The 19,161-nt window shown below is 43.4% G+C and overlaps 1 protein-coding gene across 5 annotated transcripts in view; it reads left to right on the top strand.

Annotated features, from left to right (window-relative positions):
* KCNIP1 (potassium voltage-gated channel interacting protein 1) overlaps positions 1–19,161 on the top strand; it is a 304,488-nt gene that overhangs the window by 284,081 nt on the left and 1,246 nt on the right. For 3 of the 5 annotated variants that reach the window (XM_069484218.1, XM_069484220.1, XM_069484221.1), the window contains exons 2-7: positions 8,085–8,209; positions 9,612–9,681; positions 11,435–11,505; positions 12,225–12,332; positions 15,467–15,571; positions 16,466–16,528. In XM_069484218.1, the coding sequence (XP_069340319.1) occupies positions 8,085–8,209; positions 9,612–9,681; positions 11,435–11,505; positions 12,225–12,332; positions 15,467–15,571; positions 16,466–16,528 (542 nt within the window). Of the gene's footprint in view, positions 1–2,265; positions 2,299–8,084; positions 8,210–9,611; positions 9,682–11,434; positions 11,506–12,224; positions 12,333–15,466; positions 15,572–16,465; positions 16,529–19,161 lie in introns of all 5 variants that reach the window. The other 2 variants (XM_069484216.1, XM_069484217.1) reach the window with 1 other exon arrangement.

Here is a 19,161-nt window from a genome sequence, read left to right as displayed (position 1 = left end):
AATCCAGACAGGGACTGAGCTGTTTTGGGGCAGGCTACCTTGGTGGCTCTGTAATGCCTTCAAACAGATGGGACTTTTTAAACATCATCCCCTTCTAGCTGTTCTCAGAGAGATTTCAGCTCTGCTACAAGAGAGCTCACTATTCCTGGGTCTTTCAGTTTCTGTGCCTTTGCATATGCTGTTCCCTCGTCCCTTCATCCTTCAAGACTCAACTAAATTATCACACACCCCCTTGAAGCTTTCCCTCATATCCCTTTCACTCCTGTGCCACCCAGGAGGCATTAAGAGCTTCCTCTCCCCAGTTCCCAGTTCTTTGCCATATCCATGCTGTTTTGGAATGATTTGCCAATGAAAAGTTCCAAACCAACAGCCTACAACATCCTTCCCACAAATGTGTTATATTTGGCACCTGCTGTATGTGTTCAATATTAAATTCATTGATAACAGCTAAGAATCAGGAAACAAACGATCTTTAATTATGGCATCTCTTGAAAAATCTAAAGATCTGGATTCACTGGGCTTAAATTATTACTACCTATTAACAACTGGCTCAGTAACAGTTGTTCCCCTTTCATGGGGCAATTTTTCTCCAGTTCTCAGTCCCCACCACCCTCTAGAGTTGTACATCCGTCACCTGTCCTCATCTAAATTACCTGCCAATGACTACTGGCATTTGAGTTTGCAATCCCTGGACTATGTGTATGCCTCCTCACCAGTCTGACAGCTCATGTAAACAGACTTTATGTCTTTTCATCTCTTTTCCAATACCTATCACATTCCTGGCATGCCAGAGGATGTCAATCCATATTTGTAGACATATCTCTATTAAAATGCTACCTAAGCTTTTTCAAGGCAGTGAAACTATGCTATATGATACTATAAGTGTGGATACGTGGCATTATGCATTTATCAAAGCCCATGGAACCATGCAACACAAAAAGTGGACTCTAATATAAACTAAAGACTTTAGTTACTATTAACATACCAATATTGGTTCATCAATTGTAAAAAAAATATACCACACCAATGCAAGATGTTAATAAGAGGGGAAACTGTAAGGTTGGAATGTATGGAAACTCTCTATACTTTCTATGGAATTTTTCTGTAAACCTAAGATAGCTCAAAAAAATAAAGTCTATTAGTGAAAATAAATAAATAAATGCAAATGTCACCTAACCAGCCTGATAAAAGGGGCAGATAAATCCAGCAAAATAAGTTTGTCCCATGGGACACAGGTCAGGAGACAAGAGTGAAAACACTTACCAATGGATATTCACCTATGCTACCACTTACAGGAGCAGCAGGCAAGTAAGTCCCTGCTGTCTGGGGTTGCAGATTGGGGGCAAAAACTAAAGCACACTTTTGGTGGTGGCTGGGCTGCCTTACACACTCTTGGTCAGGGTGCTGGCAAGACAGGAGGAAGTTCAAAGAAGAACCTACAAAGGAGAGCCAGGCTGACCACCAAATAGACCCAAAAAGGCCAGGAGACATCTAGTAGAGTTCCCTGGGACCTTGGGCCCACTCAACTCCACTGTGCCATGGATGGCTTTCCAGGTCTGCTGTTTCGTCTTGTGTTTTATATTCGGCATAACAGGGGACTTAGCCTGCATCTACTCTGCCACGCGTCCTAATGTGCTAATTATCTTCCACAACTGCCTTTTTCCTCTTCTGCATCTGAGTTACTTATCAAGTTTAAAAAGGGAAGAGAGAAGCAAAGATTTATAGATTGTAAGCTCAATGAGAGCAGGGAACAGAGATTTTATTCACCAATATATACATAGTACATTCACCAATATGTTCATTGACCATTGTTGAGTGAGTGAATAAATGATCCTATAAGGTTTGTAGCTTCAGATCACAAAGAAGCAGAGAGGGGTACTGGGGGCCTCCTGATTTTGGAGGGGTCTTACGAGCCGCTCTCCAGTCAAACATGCAGGTATTTCCAAGGACCCATCCACATCCATGCACATCTGCCACGCGCCATCCATCTCTGCAGGCTGCATGACTGCATGGCTGAGGGCATGCTCAGCGAGCCCCCTGCTGGGAGCCATGGCCACCGGGAGGCGACTCATCGCTCTTGCCTGTTCCGACCATGGGAAAAGGACAGGGTGTTCAGCCCTAGCTCTGGTACGGAGAGGCTTCTTTGCATATGTCGAGATGGACGGTGACCTGGACACCCTTAGAGTGGCCTCTCCATCAACAATAAAAGTGTGTTTTCCTTTTTGATGAATGGATTTGGTAAAATGTTTTCTCACTTTTTCCTAGACATCGCCTGGTGGTATTACCAGTATCAGAGAGGTAAAAAAAAAAAAAAAGTTTAAACTTACTCGATTACTTTGGTCACATGACTTGCAAGGGATGGGCTTCTTAATCAAGTATCTATTCTATAATTAGTCTTCTCACTCACCAACTTTCTGTTCCCCTTGTTAGCAAACCCCACCTCTATAGAAACAGTTGGAAATGTTCATTCTGAGATAAGCTTTAGGAAAAGCTTTGCTCCCCCTAAGAAACTGATATGTTTTTTTTTCATGGGCAATAAGACATATGTAAAATCTCAGAGCCAATTTGTGGCTCAAGTGTTGTAATTGCTTCAAACAAATGGCCTGAATTTCTCTGTTCTCTTTTTCCCCCGTGGTCTTGACCTCTTAATCTAATCCACATTTTCTGAGGCAGTTTTTCTTATTACTTATTACTTTATTATATTTATTTCCTATAATCAGCCTCAAGTCTTTATGCAACAGCGTGGAGTGTGTTTAAATAAGCAGATAGTGAGGGAGTAGGTGGTGTGGTGTGAGGTAGGAGAAAGGTAGGCGGGTGGGAGGAGTCGTGGGTACAGATCAGGAGCTGAAAACTCAAATGCCCGGGGTGCCAGGCAGGTGGCATTAATGGGTTACAACAGACAGCCCTAGACGGTACGGCTGCCCAGAGGGGACAGCCACTGCTCAGCTCTAGTAGACTCTTGCCTTGTGAGAATATGAGACCAAAGTTGTCAGATAACTCCATTTTCCAAGAGGAATCAGAAATCCATTTGTAGATGAACGTCTCATCTTTAAACATGGGCACCTAATTCCCAAATAATTAAAACACATTTTACAAATCAAACACAACCTGTCTTTGGGCTGCATTCAGGCCAAAAGTAGCTATTTTGTAACCTCAAAACTAGATGAGTGGCCGGGCGCGGTGGCTCACGCCTGTAATCCTAGCACTCTGGGAGGCCGAGACGGGTGGATCGCTGGAGGTCAGGAGTTCGAGACCAGCCTGAGCAAGAGCGAGACCCCGTCTCTACTAAAAATAGAAAGAAATTATATGGACAACTAAAATATATATATACAAAAAATTAGCCGGGCATGGTGGCACATGCTTGTAGTCCCAGCTACTCGGGAGGCTGAGGCAGTAGGATCGCTTAAGCCCAGGAGTTTGAGGTTGCTGTGAGCTAGGCTGACGCCACGGCACTCACTCTAGCCAGGGCAACAGAGTGAGACTCTGTCTCAAAAAAAAAAAAAAAAAAAAAAAAAAACTAGATGAGTAAGTATGAAGTCCAACCCAGACACCATGATGGCGAAACTATTTCCGGTCCAGGGAGAAGGAGATGGCCGTGGCCATGAGGCTGGCCAAGGAGGCACCTCACTGGGTCCTCCTGCTGCTCATAGTCTACTTATAGCCGGGCACAGAGCTGTCAGGTCTGATGGAAGAGGCCAGGACTGGCTGGATTCTACATCCAGCTCTGTCACCAATTGTCTAAGTGACCTACGACTTAGACAAAGCCAGTTAGTGACAGAGTTTAGAAAAGATCTCCTACGCTGGAAGACCTTAGCACCAGCTCAATGTGTTTAAAAGATGCAGAAACTCGCCGAAAGTGTATAGTCATGCTCCGCGTAATGACATTTTGGTCAACAACAGAACATATACAATGGTGGTCCCATAAGATTATAAATGGAGCTGAAAAATTCCTGTCACCTAGCAACATCTTGATGGTCCTGACCCTGTGTAGGCTTAGGCTAATGTGTGCGTTTATGTCTTAGTTTTTAATAAAAAAGTCTAAAATGTCAAAAAAATTAAATTTTAAAAATAACAAAGCTTATAAAATAAGGATATAAAGGAAGAAAATATTTGTGCACCGCTGTACGATGTGTTTGTGTTTTAAGCTAAGAATTATTATAAAAGAATCAAAAATTTTAAAAATCACAAAGTTTGTGAAGTGAAAAAGTTACAGTAAGCCAAAGTTAATTTATTATTGAAGAAAGAACCTTTTTATGAATCTAGTGTAGCCTAAGTGTGCAGTGTTTATACAGTCTACAGCAGTGTACAGGGTGTCCTAGGCCTTCACATTCACTCACCGCTCACTGACTCACCCAGAGCAGCTTCCAGTCCTGCAAGCTTTGTTTATGGTAAGTGCCCTATACAGATGTACCATTTTTTTATCTTTTATGCCATATTTTTGCTGTACCTTTTCTGTGTTTAGATATGTTTAGACATACGAATACTTAGCGCTGCGTTACAATTGCCTACAGCATTCAGTTCCGTGCTGTATAGTTGTGTAGCCTGGGAGCAATGGGCTACCCCGTACAGCCTAGGTGTGCAGTAGGCTGTACCATCTAGGTGTGTGTGAGTGTACTCTGTGATGTTCTCAAATTGACAAAATTGCCTAATGATGCATTTCTCAGAACATATCCCTGTCGTTAAGCGACACATGCCTGTATAGGCAAGAATGCAGTGATGGTGCATTTTTTTCCGATGGAGTCTAAAGCTTTCGTTCTATACTCAGAAGAGTCTGCGATCCCAAAACATTCAGGACCACTTAAACTGAATCATCTATGCTGCAGCCTGAGAGCTTCCTGCGTAGGTCCCCCGTAGTTGGTGATTCTACGTAGCTGTACCCCCGTGATGGAGACTCATCGGGTGTGAAGAACGCATAGTTGGAAAATTACTGCGTCTGTTAGGACACCCACCTTCTTGATGTCAGATGGGCAGGGCAGTGGTCCCCTCTCTCCCCACCACACACAAGGTTATGGGACAATAGGCATGACAACATTTTACAGCTTAATAGTAAAACAGAAAGTCTTTTAATTTGTTCTTGTTGTGTAGTGATCATCATAGTATTAAGTCCCTAGGTTAATTTTTATCTCAACTGCTCAAACTCCGTCTGACTTAGTAACTGGCTCATCGTTATTTTTTGTAACAAAAATAATAATGACGAGCAACATTTGGCATTGGAGACTCTTAGCAAACCTCAGACGAAACTGCCACAGAGACTCCCACATGTTCGTTCTGTTCTCTGTCCTCCAATCAGGAAGCTGGGTCACCCTCCCTCCTTTACTGGGACCACCCGGGCAGCATCCAGGGAATCCCCGAGGGGCACCAGGAGGAATATGAAAAGTGCTGCAGCCACCTCTGAAGTTTCTTCTGGGTGTATTTCCCGTGGCCGGCACCACATTGCCTGCCCGGTAGACACATTAAATCAGTGTTTGCCAGCCAGAAGTCATGGCACGTGACGGTCACAACCAGCATGTGTTTCCAAAGGAGTCTTTTAAAACTGAGAATAGAATACATCTCACGTTAGTGAAGGACAGTTTTATGTCATTAAATTTTGCTTTAAAATAGTTCATGAAGTTTTTGCTTATATGTATATGTATATGGGATTGTGATACAAATTGCAGTTCTTACTATAAAATACAGTAAAAAAAAATTGAAAGCCACTGGTTTAAGCCCCTAACATCCATAGGCAGGCTACTTGCCAGCATGTTGAGTCCCCAAGATGTGAATTTCCTTCCATAACTGTTGTTAGCACAGCCTGACAATTAGCAGATGATGAAAAAGGAAAACAAAACAAAAACTTGGCAGTCAATATCCAAATATTCAGATATTACAGAATCTGTTTGATATGGAAATCGATCTTGCTGTCCAGACAGCAAACAAATCATTTATTAATAAAGTCTACTTCCATCTTAATGAAGTGTGTTTAATAGTTGATATCTCAATAATTACTTAGTGCATTTTTAATAAAAGTGATGGGAAACAAGTGCTGCTTCTGAGTCAGAAAGGTCCCCTCAAACTTTTACAAAGAAATTTCTCTGAGCTTGTGAGAAATTCAGTCACAGGAAGATTAAGGGATAAAACAATACTGCACAAAATTCTTTTATGCTTCTGGGTAAGATAAACCTAGAACGGTAAACTGGATGCCTTCAAAAATGCATCATTTATTCCAAAAATACAATATTTCCATTTTCTTTATTTACATTTTAATATGATTTTTGCTGCTTCTCCTTTTTTTATGGGGGCCACCTGGCAGCACCCCCAGAACGCCTAAGGGGAAACGGGAAGGATGTGAAAAGTGCTGCAGCCCCTTCTGACGTTTCTACAGAATATATGCACAGCTGAATATATGCACAGTCATAGATATGTGCATTTTAAAAATGAAAGATCCAATGTTAAGAGATTTAAACCAACAATTGACTTCTATTTTAAAATGAGTTAAAAACAGATATGAGCATTCTCAATTAGACTTATGTGAATTGTTTTTCCTTTTCTTTTGCTTTCTTTCCTTCTTTTTTTTTTTTTTTAGAATCAGCCTTTTGATTTACATAGAAATGCTTCAGTGTTTAGGTAATTGCTACTTAACTCATTAACTACAAACATAACAATAATCAAAGGCTCTTTAAGAATTATGAATTATGAGGAAATTGGCCACTTGTTGCTATGTGATATAAACAGTGTCTTATTCATATTGAATCACCTGCCTTGCGCTCAGCAGGATAAGGTGATATGTATTGCCCAGCACGTAAGAAAGATGACAATTAGGAATTGTTACCAAGTTACCGGAGCTTTACACGAGCATCCATTACCTTTGGGGATATGTACAAGATACAAACTTAATTTGTTGGATTCCTTTTATATTGGAATCAAAGTCTCAGAGGGGAAAGTGACAATTGCAGAGAAAATCTGGTGCAGAGAATGACAATGATTAGAGAAACGCGCACGATTTAATGTACCTGTTCACCTTGTTCTCCGGTGTAGAAACTAAGCCAGTCCTTCTCTGGACTGCCATGGGGCGGGACGTGGTGTGGGCATGTTCCAGCCTGCCCATGTCAGCGCTATTCTCGCCAGCCCAGATTTACAGTCATTCAATATATGGATTTGGTAATGTCCTCATGACAACAGGCAGAGATAGTTAGATGGTAATTGATTCTTGACTGGTGTAAATTTATAGAAAGCATTCTGGCAAAGCCCAGAGGAAGACACTCACTCACCCCTCTGTAATGGCAAGATGTTGAAAATTCCACTGATTTGGATGATATAATCCTTCAGTGGGAGATGGGCAGATTCCTTACTTTGATTGACACACATTTTCTAAATAACTAGTGCAACATTAGATTCCATTATAGTACCCATGTGAGGCATACTTAAACTACTACTTACAACAACTGGTTTTAGAGCCCTTCAATTGCTTTATACAAAGTAGCTCCTACTTAAGTCATTTTCCAAGTATTTAAGGATATCTAGCAGATATAACAAAATAAGACACTGTAAATATATTCAAATTTTTATAATTAATACTTAACATGCTATACTTTGAACTTCTTACTAAATCATCCTAACCTTTCCCGAGTTGGCCCAAATGGTGTGAGTTTACTTTGTTTTTTTAATATATTCATTATTTCCCTTTGCTGTTTGGAGGACGTTATCATTCTGCTCACTTACCTGTGTCTCTGGAATATTCAGAAAGTTCAATGGACAACAATTTGAATATGCAAAGAGGTTATTCTGAAAGCAAGGGACATGTGTTCATATGGAATTGTTTTGAGCACTTCTACCTTCATCTCCACTTGGAACATGTTTATCTCCAACGCCGAAGCCCCTCCCTCTGTGGTGTCCAACACCCCCACAGTAACGGGGTGGGCTGGTGTGAGACAGAGACTGACTAGGCAGGGAAATAAGGTTCATGGCAGGAAGGCCATCGGCAGTGCCCCCCCAGGCCACAGTCCTAAGTCCCTGGTCATGACAGCCCTCTTTGCCAATGCAGACTATTGTCAGACAAGAGTGACCCCTGAGGCCAACCGCTCCAATGCCATCTCCTCTGGTTCCAGATAAGATTGAAGATGAGCTGGAGATGACCATGGTTTGCCATCGACCTGAGGGACTGGAGCAGCTCGAGGCCCAGACCAACTTCACTAAGAGGGAGCTGCAAGTCCTTTATCGAGGCTTCAAAAATGTAAGACCCACGTAGCCTCCACAGACACTGAGTGGGATGGGACTAAACTCTCCCAAGTGCCAAGGGAGTTCCTAAGGGAGTTTCCCATATGTGTGGTTGTACAAGGAAGGCCAACTGTTGTACAGGGAAGGGGACATGAGAGCGAGATCACGTGGTTGGAAAGGAAGGACGAGGCAATCTCAGGAGACAGTAAACTGGCCCACCGCCCAGACACTCCACAGGGTGGCACAACCTTGCAGGATTCACCCTGGCCCAGGTTCTGGCCTTAGCTCTTCTTACACATTCACACTTTCCATCTTGTGGGTGCCCCAAAATGATGGGACTTAGGTCTGCTGACCTACGCTAACCAGGCTCACAGAGACTGATGTATAAGCCCGAGTGTCAGTGTATTGATTCTCCATGGGAAATGGAACTGGTGGTGGGACCAGACACTCCTCTCCCCTTGCTGGGCCCTTCTTGCCCTGTGAGCTCTGCAGATGCCAAGTTACAATCAAAGGTGGAATCAGAGGATGGGGGATCATTGTTGCCTCATATACATTAATACATTCCTGTCTTCAAAAGGCAGAGCTCAGATCCCATCCGGGATTGTTTGTACAAGCTTAACTCTTAGAGTGCAATCTTATTTCCAAATCCCGGGTTGGGGTGGGGCGGAGAGAGGTGCTCCTACTTACCCTCCTTCCAGATGCAGTCTGTAGGTAGAGCTTAGTTGATCCTAAACTGATGACAGCCTCAATGTTCACGGCACTGACCCATGGGGATTCAAGTACCTCCTGGGAGTTATCTGACAAGAGCCGCGATGCCTCTGCCTTCTACACACACTGCGCTGGCCATGTGCCTGGTTTCCTACCGTCGGGGCTTCTTTCCTTCTGATCTTGAAGAGGCAGTGTTAGCCGTGGGCTGGAGCAGGGCTCTGTGGGAAGGTGGCCCAGATGGGACTGGGCTGAGGGGAACAGCATCCAGACAAGAGAAGAAAGAGACACTACTTGGCATTGACCATGGACTCAGTGCCACCTGACACAGGCTCACCTATTAAAGCTCACGGTAGCCTTGTTGGGAAGGTACTGCCAGCTCTGTTTTACAGGTAAGGACAATGAGGATCAGAGATTGACTTGGCCAAAGTCACAAAGTTTCATATTAGCTGAGCCAGGATACAAGCCTAGGCCTTTCTAATCCCCAAACCCAAACTTTTTCCACCTCTCAGTGCCCATTCTCTGACAACGTCTCAACATTTTGCAAGGCAGCTTCCGTCCCGAGGTGAGGCTACCTCCAGCCACTCTCCTTGGAGACATGGAAATGCAGGGGTGCTTGCCCAGCCCCTGCCCACCAAGGATCATGAGCAGCCCTAGACCCCAGGATGGGCCCTTACACCCCCCAATGCTTATTCTCTCTCCCCCTCGCACAGGAGTGCCCCAGCGGTGTGGTCAATGAAGAAACATTCAAGCAGATCTACGCCCAGTTCTTCCCTCATGGAGGTGAGTCTGACCTTGACAACGTCCCGCCCAGACCCCTTTGTGGTGAGCAGCTGTCCTTCCGCCAGGTCCACTCCTGCCTGTCGTCTGCCCCTCCCGGAGGAGAGAGAACTCAGAGCAGGAGGCCTCCCTTAGCACAAGCTGTGCAATTCTCTAAAACTTTAGCAGAAAAGAGCTCTGAAAATGGACCCACTCCAGGAGGGGAAGAAAAATGGATAATGCAATAACATAAATTCTCACAACAGCTCTAGAAAGCAGGTACTGTGATCCCAGATGGGTTGATTGAGCTTCAGAGAAGTTAAACAATTTACTTGAGATCACACGGCTAGGAAGTAGCAGACCAGGATTAGACCCAGTAATTGTCTCATGAGAGGCTTTGCCAGGTTGGCTCCACCATTATACAGGACACTTTCCACTCTTGGCATTTTCTTTCTTTCTTTCTTTCTTTTTTTTTTTTTTTTTTTTTTTTGAGACATAATCTTGCTCTTTTGACCTCGGTAGAGAGCAGTGACATCAACATAGTTCACTGCAACCTCCAACTCCTGGGCTCAAGCTATCCCCCTGCCTCAGTTTCCCGAGTAGCTGGGACTACAGGCATGTACCACCACACCCGGATAATTTATCTGTTTTTAGTAGAGATGGAGTTTCACCCTTGCTCAGGCTGGTCTCGAACTCCTGAGCTCAAGCAATCCTCCCACCTCACCCTCCCAGAATGTTAGGATTACAGGCATGAGCCTTCACACCCAGTCTCCACTCTTGTCCTTAAAACAGCTGAGACAAGCCGAATTTTGAAAAAGAGCTTTAGTAAATACCAGAAACTATAAAAATAAATGAATCCAAAAAGAGGCAGGGAGCGTAACGTTTGTGCTTATACAGCCAGGTCACCGGTGTGCCAGCCCACAGCACCCCCTCTGTTGCCCTGCCTGACTCCTGCGGGAACCAGCCCTAGCCACATGGGCCTGGGACCACATAGGTGGCTCCTCCTATGGCCTCCATGTGTCACATACCACCTTGCATCCTGATCCCAAGAGCTGTCTCCTACAGGACCCCTCCCCTGGGTCCTGACAATACAGAGATCCAAGTGTCCCAACCATTTCTTGGGCCCTGTTTCCCATGGGCCTCTTCAGCAGCAGACAGGTGCCTACCCAGGTGTGGGACCAGTGCAGGGCCCCTACCCACACAGAAGGAGACTTTCGTCCCCTGCAGGCCCCAGAGTCCCAGTTTACTGTGTTCCACTGAGCCAGTCTTCATTGAGCTTTCACTGTGTGCCAGGCATAGCTCTAGTTTAACATACTTTTTCAGAAATTTCAAGAGATAGGTCTTGCTACATCCCATTGCACAGAGAGGAGAAAGGAAAGCTTAGAGAGGTTGCGTTAGATGTCTGTGGCCACACAGCCACGTGGTGACAGAGCCCAGGCCTGTCTGCTCCCGAGCAAGTGCTCATCCCACGGCGTTGCACTGCCACGCAGAACAACATCCTCACACGGTCACCACGTCGTTCATCCACCAGATTCCCTGCACAGACCGGCAGGAGAGTGGTTCTCTCAGGATGGCCAGTTGGAGGGGCTAGAATTCACTTTCCACCTAAACCCCAAGAGTTGAGCAAACAGGCCCCACTCCATGGTTTCCTCCTCTCTGTCACCCCAGCACCCCCTTCTCTCTTTCTTGTCGAAGCCCTGCCTCTGTCTGAAGTGCTCTCGCGCCCCTGTGTGGAGCCCCTGCCCCCCTCACCTGCCCTTCTCTTCCTGCCTTGCAGACGCCAGCACGTACGCCCATTACCTCTTCAACGCCTTCGACACCACCCAGACAGGCTCCGTGAAGTTCGAGGTACACCGGTCTCTTGGGTCCACTCTAGGGGGTCCCTGGTTCCACTCCACCTTTCCCTCTAGACCTCGGGGCACTGGCGGAAGGGTTGGATCATCAAATGCTCTCAGTCAAGACAAAGAAACCTTCATTCATTTAATAAGCATTTCCTGAAGGTGGAGAGGAGCAGCCACTTCCCCTGCCTTCCAGGAATCCAGGGACTCGGGGGAGTGATAATCACAGTGTAGGAGCTCACACGCACACTGCTTGCCACGTGCTAGCTTCTGTACTTGGTGCTGGGCATGTATTAACTCGTTTAATCCCCATAATAACCCTACAAAGTAGGGTTCTAATTTTGGTGGCTTTCCCGACTTCAAACACCTAAGAAGTGGTGAAGGAGAGACTTGAATGGAGGCAGCGTGTCCCCATAGTTCATGTCCTTAGCCACTGACTGTACTGCAACTCAGGTGACAAATAAACCCCTACAGCCCTGGGGCAGGCCGACATCAGGGGAGGCTGTGTGGGCCTGTGTCTCACAGAGCTTCATTCTTCCCAAAGAATGGGGCAGGGCAGCGATGGGAAGGCAGGGGCTCTTGGCTGAGCGTGGCCGCGTCCTCCAGGTGGACAAGAGGACGTGGGAGGCACCATTCTGTAAAAGCATCACAGAGTCTGACCCAAAGACACAGCTTCACCCCACCCGGTAGCTCAGTGGTTAATGTCACTCCTGCCTTTTCACTTCTCAGGACTTTGTAACCGCTCTGTCGATTTTACTGAGAGGAACCGTCCATGAGAAACTAAGGTGGACATTTAATTTGTACGACATCAATAAAGATGGATACATAAACAAAGAGGTAAGTGAGCTGAAACCAGGGGCTCGAAAGAGCTACTGTGAAGGTGCCTGAGCAAATAGAAAACAACCTCAGTCACGAGGATAACATTGTCTCAACGAGGCAGGATCTGCCCTGGAGCTAACAGAGCTGGTCCCTGGCAAAATAAAGAAGGGCACCTTTGGCATCCCACATTGCCCTGCCCTACTCCCAGGTGCCCAAGAAAGAATTAAACAGATTCATTCTAACTGGATCACACAGATCAATGTGCATTGCACAGGGGGTGAAAATGACTTGTTTGCGTGGACAGAGTTCCTCTTCCCTACGGAACCTGCGTGTTGACAGGTCAGCAGCCACAAGTGAAAGCTGAAAGTCGAGATGGTAGAATTGCAGGCAGCACCTAGAAGAGAAAAGAGAGATTTTTAAGTAAGATGAGACTAAAAGTGGATCATATTGGCCATAACTTATTTCGCCTACTAATAAAACCACAGAACAGGTGATGGGAGGCACAACCATCTCTAAAGAAATCATGACAAATAATTTCTGAATCTTCACTGCTTGACACTTTTAGAACCTCAGAGTACATGTGCCTAGCCAGTGAAATACCCAAAGATCTATCCCAAAACTCATTTTGGTATCCACTGTGTCCTGGTATCTCAGTGGAAGTGTGAATTGAGCTTCCTGTAACATCCTACTTGCTGAGCTCCGGGGTGCCAGGCAGGGTGCCTGGGGGTGTGAATATCATCTCTAACCTTCCCCTCAACCCTGCAAGGTTCTCTCCTTATGCAGAGAAAACTGAAGCTCAGAGAGCTTACCCAGCTTTCATTCCTCATTCATTCAGTCATGTGTTTGCTTAACAAGTATTTAAGGGCTTATTAGGTGTTCTAGGTGCTGGACATCAACAGGTGAACAATGAGACTAGGTCCCCTGCTCAAGAAGCAGTGTAGAAGGATGGACAATAGACAAGTAGAATATGGTTTGGCAGGGAAGGTTAGCAAAGGCCGCTATAAGGAGGTGTTGTCATACTAGAACCGGTCATGCAAAAAAGCCAGGACAAGTGTTCCAGGCATAAGGAACAGCTGCTAGAGAGGCTCTGGGGCAAGATAGAGCTTTGTATGTTCCAGAAACAGAAAAGCTTCCAGATGGCTGCAGATTCGGGTGTGAAGGAGAAGACTGGTGCACAATGAGGCTGACCAGTTGGCAGGGTTGGCATGATTGGGTGGTGGAGGGCCAGGGTGAGGGGCCCATCCATATTCCACTGGGAAGCTGCTAGATGGACACATTCCTTGAAAGACACAAAGTACCCAGGCAGGAAAGACCTCAGTGGCCATGTGGACATGAAGGGCTTGAAAAGCACACATTTTAAAATAAACACACGGATACAAACATTATTTCCTAGCTCTATTGACGAGGCCTTGGAGCAATGACACTCCTGTAGCAGTGAGCACACCTAGCATGTAGACCTTGGTTTCTAAACACCATTCTTCAATAAAAAGAACCAGTCTCCTTTGAGAAGTGGTTGATTTTAGTACTGGGAAAGAGAAAATACAAGATGAGCCTGGAGCATCTTGTAGTGCTGGGAAGTATAGGAGTGCTTTAAAAAAAAAAAAAAAAAAAAAGATAGAGCATGTCAAAGGCTATAGAGTCAACCTGAAGGAGTTCCCAGTAGTCGAAACTAGAGCAATTTGAGCAAAATACAAAATGATTAGGTATTGGATTATAACCAATAAAATACAGTAAGCTTCCATGAGTCCACACTAATATAAAAAAAACAATTGAATACATAAATAAATGAGGGAGAAAGGGCAGCTCTTCCTTACAGAAAAATTCAATTAATAAATATAGAAGGAATAAAGGAAATACAAAATTACCATTAGGCAAACACTACAGTAATAACTTTTGTAGGCAAGATACACTAACAGGCACTAAAATCAGTAGGCAAATTTGAAAGACACCACCTTAATTAAATGATCAAGGTTAACATCACCAGTAACAAGGCATTCCAACCCCAGGTACCTCCCTGATGTGAGGCACTGAGAAGGATATAACATCACTTCTATGAAATTCTTGCCAAAAATGGATAACTTCAGTCTAATTACAAGAACTAAGCCATTGAGAGACAGTCTACAAAATAACTGACCAGTATTTATATTTTAAAGTTCCTGAAAGACAAGGAAAGAATGAAACTTACAGATTAGAGGAGACACAACAAATAAATGCAATGTTAGATCTTTGAAGAAAAAAAAGACATTAGTGAAAAACTGATGAAATTTGAATAAGCTCTATAATTTAGTTAATAATTTTGCAGCAATGTTAACTTTCTGGTTTGGTAATTGTGCCCTGGTTATGCAAGTTGTTAACATTAGAGGAAGCTGGGTGAAAGGTATACATGAAGTCTCTGTAGTATTTTTGTAACTTTAAGTCTAAAATTATTAATAGGTTAAAATAAAGTAAAAAAAAACCAATAAAATAAAATAAGCACCTGGAACGAGAAGTAACAGTCAAGGAACTCAGGATAGAGCCTGGCCCCTGGGTCTCTGTGGACACCATGTCAAACATGCTGAACATTCTTTTTATCTCCTTCCCAAGTAGGGGCCGAGGTGGTCAGAATAATGGCTCCTAATGGACCCTGATAAAAATAGTGATTCCTGAGATGCTCTGATTCAGTAGTTTTGGGGTGGACTTGGAAACTGATCTTTCTAATAAATGCCCCAGTCTGAGGAACCACTGGCTTCGTGTGGCCCCATCGATCATCTTGACTGTTGGTTCATTTCTCTTCACTTAAAACGGTGACCAAACCTGTGAGGATTTTTAGATCTTTAAGCCAGAACATTAACTTTTCTTTAATCCACAATAATATTTCATTTGCCTCAAGTCCATGAATAGGGACCCCGCACATTGCCCCTCACTGAAGACAATGCCCAAGAAGAGGTAACCTACCCAAAACTTCTGAAGGCAAAAAGAATTTTCTACTGTCTTCTCTCTAAGAGGAGGCTCTCAGAATACAGCCTCTTCAGCCTTCTAATGCCCTTTAATCTACTGAGGAAGGTCCTTTTAATCACTTTCATTGCAAGGGGGACAGGGAGCCACAAACTCTGCCATCTAAGAACTTGACCTCATGGTTCCCGCACTATGTGCTTTTTTTGGCCCCTCTCCAGGAGATGATGGACATTGTCAAAGCCATCTATGACATGATGGGGAAATACACATATCCCGTGCTCAAAGAAGACACTCCAAGGCAGCACGTGGACGTCTTCTTCCAGGTAACGCACGCACCCTGCCGCATGAGCTTTAAGTCCAACTTAGATGTGTCCACCCAAGAGCACCTGAGCAAGTAGTTTGTGTCCAACCCTATACTAAGCATTGCTGGAAGCAGAATAGAATTATAAGCTATATTGTCCTTGAGGAATAGACGATCTCAATAAGCAGGTAAGTACACTCTACAGAAGAGATCAGGGAAGTATATTATTAAGTGTAAGTGGCATAGTATGAATTCTAATTTCCGTAAAAATTCTTGGAGGATCAGAGTAAACACAAAACTTCATTAACCACATCTGTGGAGGTGTCAAGCATTTGTGTCTGGGCAGCGAGCGGAAACAAGATTGGAAACTAGTATAGGGCCAGATTGTGAGATCTTTAAATGGAAGAGTTTAGCCTTTTGATAAAGGATAGGTGGTTACTGTGGATTCTGAAGTAGGGGAGTGGTGTGATCATAGTGGCATTTTAGTAAAACATTAGTGTAGCAATGAAGTATCAAAGAATGTCAGAGCTCCCTCTGGTCCAGCCTCCCACTTTGCAGATAGGGAAACCCAGGCCTCTCTGGCCTTGCACAAGGTCGTACAGTAAGTGACACAGACAGCCTCAGAACCTCTTGTGTCCAGTGTTCTTCCTGCCATAGGGACAGGCAAGTAGGGAGTCTAGGTAAGATATGTTAGGGTGTCAGCAGAATAAGCCAGCAATGAGTGATGAGTATCTGGAGCAAGTCTTCTGATTAAAGGAAGTTCATGGGTATCAAAGTGCTGTCACCAGGGACTGACTGGAGTTGTCTGGCTGGTGAAAGACCACCCTCATTCTCAGGGCAAAGCTGATTAACAACAAGCAAGAGATGGAATGCAGATCACGAGGTTCTTTAAAATGCTTTCTGTTGTGTCTTTCAGAAAATGGACAAAAATAAAGATGGCATTGTGACTTTAGATGAATTTCTTGAATCATGTCAGGAGGTAAGGAGAGATCTCAGGGCACACTAACTCTAAATCTGGGGCGAGAGGAGGGGCCTGCCCCAAGGAAGGGACTGAGAAACCTGCACATATCTGCAACCCGTCTGACCAGAGCCAAAAGCAACAACAGCAACGGCTCAGAAGTCCAATAATTGCACTCCTCAACCTGGCCTGTGGCTGGTCTTGGCTAAGCACAGGACTGAACAGACAGCCTAAGCAGGGGCCTGGGGGGATGTGCAAACCCAGAGGGGGTCTCTGTGAAAATAGATTTCCCAAGTGGGCAACATCGTCATTTTCCTCCCTGCCTTTAGCTCGATGCCCCATCCCCAGGATACAAGGGAGTAGCTGGGAGAAAAAAGTCCACAACTGTGATTCTCAAACCACGGTGAACATAAAAATTGCCTGTGATGATTCTAAAAATGTACATTTGCAGGCCTCTATCCCAGACACTCTAGATCTAAGGTAGGGTCTAGAAACCCTCATTTTAACACAAATGCCCTAGACCAATACTTCTAAAGCTTTAATGTGCATAACAACATCCTTGAAGATCTTGTTAAAATTCAGATTCCAATTCCATAGGTCTAACATTCCTCCAGGTGATGCTGGTGCCCCTGGACCCTGAACCACAATTTTCATTGTCTAACAAATAAATTGGCCCTAGAGTATCTGCTGGAGATTGAACTGGAAATAATTGCTTCATCTACTTTAGAGAAATGCATTTATATCACTACATTATTTTAGAAAGGTACACAGTTACTCTGAGCTCCAACCAAGAAGAGCTGCGAATGCAAGAAAGCAGGGGAGGAGTTATTATCACATTCTGAGCACCTACTGAGTGCTCTGAGCCCTACATAAATGTCACAGTAACCCTCTGATGTAGATGTCCTATATGCAGGGTGACACTCAAAATATTTAACAAGTTGAATGGACTGAACATTGACCAATCAGGGCCTTAGAGGACCCTTGTGAAGGTGGGTATTAACTCATTAGTTGATGGATCTTTGGGTGGCCCAGGGATCCCAAGCAAGTTACCATGTAGCCAAAGGGGAAGATTCTGGGGTTTGAGAGGCAGCTCAGGTCAGCAGCTATTTACCAGTAGGATTCAAAATATCTTAACATTTAATCATTATGAATTGGCTGGATAGCAATATTGATCATACCCATCTACAAGAAGAGAAAACTGAGGCATTGCCAGATTAAGAGATGTGGCTAAGGCCACAGTAAGTGGTAGAGATGAAACTTGAACTCTGTCATTCTAACTTTAAATACCATGACCTTGAAACTGTGATTTTTTTTTTTATCTTGCTTATCAGGTGAGAGAGGTTTTCAAAACAATTTAATTTCTCACATGAGCAACTTCTTCTATTGCTATTCATTAATTAATTCATTTCTTTTTCACAACCCACCCTAGAGGTAGATACACTCAACCCCATTTTACACGTGAAGAAACTGACACACAGAAAGATTAAATAACCTGCTCAAGGTCACAACATTATGAAATGACAGATTCAGGACTTGAATTCAGGCAGCTTGACCCCAGAACCCCTAAGCTTAAATACTAGGCAATAACTTCTCCCTGTCCTAGCAACTTCTAAAGATTCAAGTAACCAGAATCAACTTTTGTCTCCACTAATTTGCTCTATCGTAGGTCTATTTTCTATTTCTTAATTTGTGATCTAAATGATTCTCTTCCTTCTGATTTTTTATTTCCAGTTTTCTAGGATTTTGTTTTCTAGTTTTCTGAGATAGAAGTTCAGATCACTGATTTTCAACCATTCCTTTCAAATGTGTATACTTCAAGAAGTAAATTTTTTTCTGAGTACTACTTTAGCTGAATATTGCTTTAGATCTCACAAATTTTGAGATGTCATATTTTCGTTATATTTTAATTCAGAATATTTTCTTTTCTGACCAATGGATTTAGAAGTGTGTTGCTTAGTATAGAACATTTGAGGATTTCATGTTCAATACTATACTTCAGAGAATATATGATAGAAAAATGTAAAATAGAGATATGCAATAAGAAAACCAATAAAGCCAAAAGTTCCCTCTTTGAAAAGAATCAATAAAGTTGATAAACGCTTATCAAGACTTAGTTTAAAAATAGAGAGAAAACTCAAGACTATCAATATGGGAAATCAGAATACCAGAAATGAAAAAGGTAACATCATTATAGGCTTTAGAGACATTAAACAGATAATAGTTCATTATCCAATAAATTTGATAACTTATATAAAATCTACAAATTTCTTACAAAACACAACTTATCAAAACTAACACAAAAAGAAATAGAAAATCTGAATAGCCCTATGTCTATTAAAGAAATTGAATCTGTTATTTAAAACTTTCCCCTAGAGAAAATGGCATGCTCAGAGGTGTCACTAGTACATTTCTTTAAGGAAGAAATGATACCAATCTTATACAAACTCAGGGAATAGAGAAAAAAGGGAAACTTCTCAACTTGATTTATGAGGGTAACAGAACCATTATATGGAAACTTGACAAGACCATTACAAAAAAATTTCAGGCTAATATATTCTTTCTGAACATACATGTAAAAAACTAAATCCAAAAATATATTTTTAAAAAGCATAATAAATCATGAACAAAGGGGTTTATTCTAGGAATTCAAGATT

Source organism: Eulemur rufifrons, chromosome 10 (assembly GCF_041146395.1).
Source record: "Eulemur rufifrons isolate Redbay chromosome 10, OSU_ERuf_1, whole genome shotgun sequence".
NCBI lineage: Eukaryota > Metazoa > Chordata > Mammalia > Primates > Lemuridae > Eulemur > Eulemur rufifrons.
The sequence above is the reverse complement of the archived record's forward strand: the minus strand, read 5'-3'. Positions and strand labels throughout refer to the sequence as shown.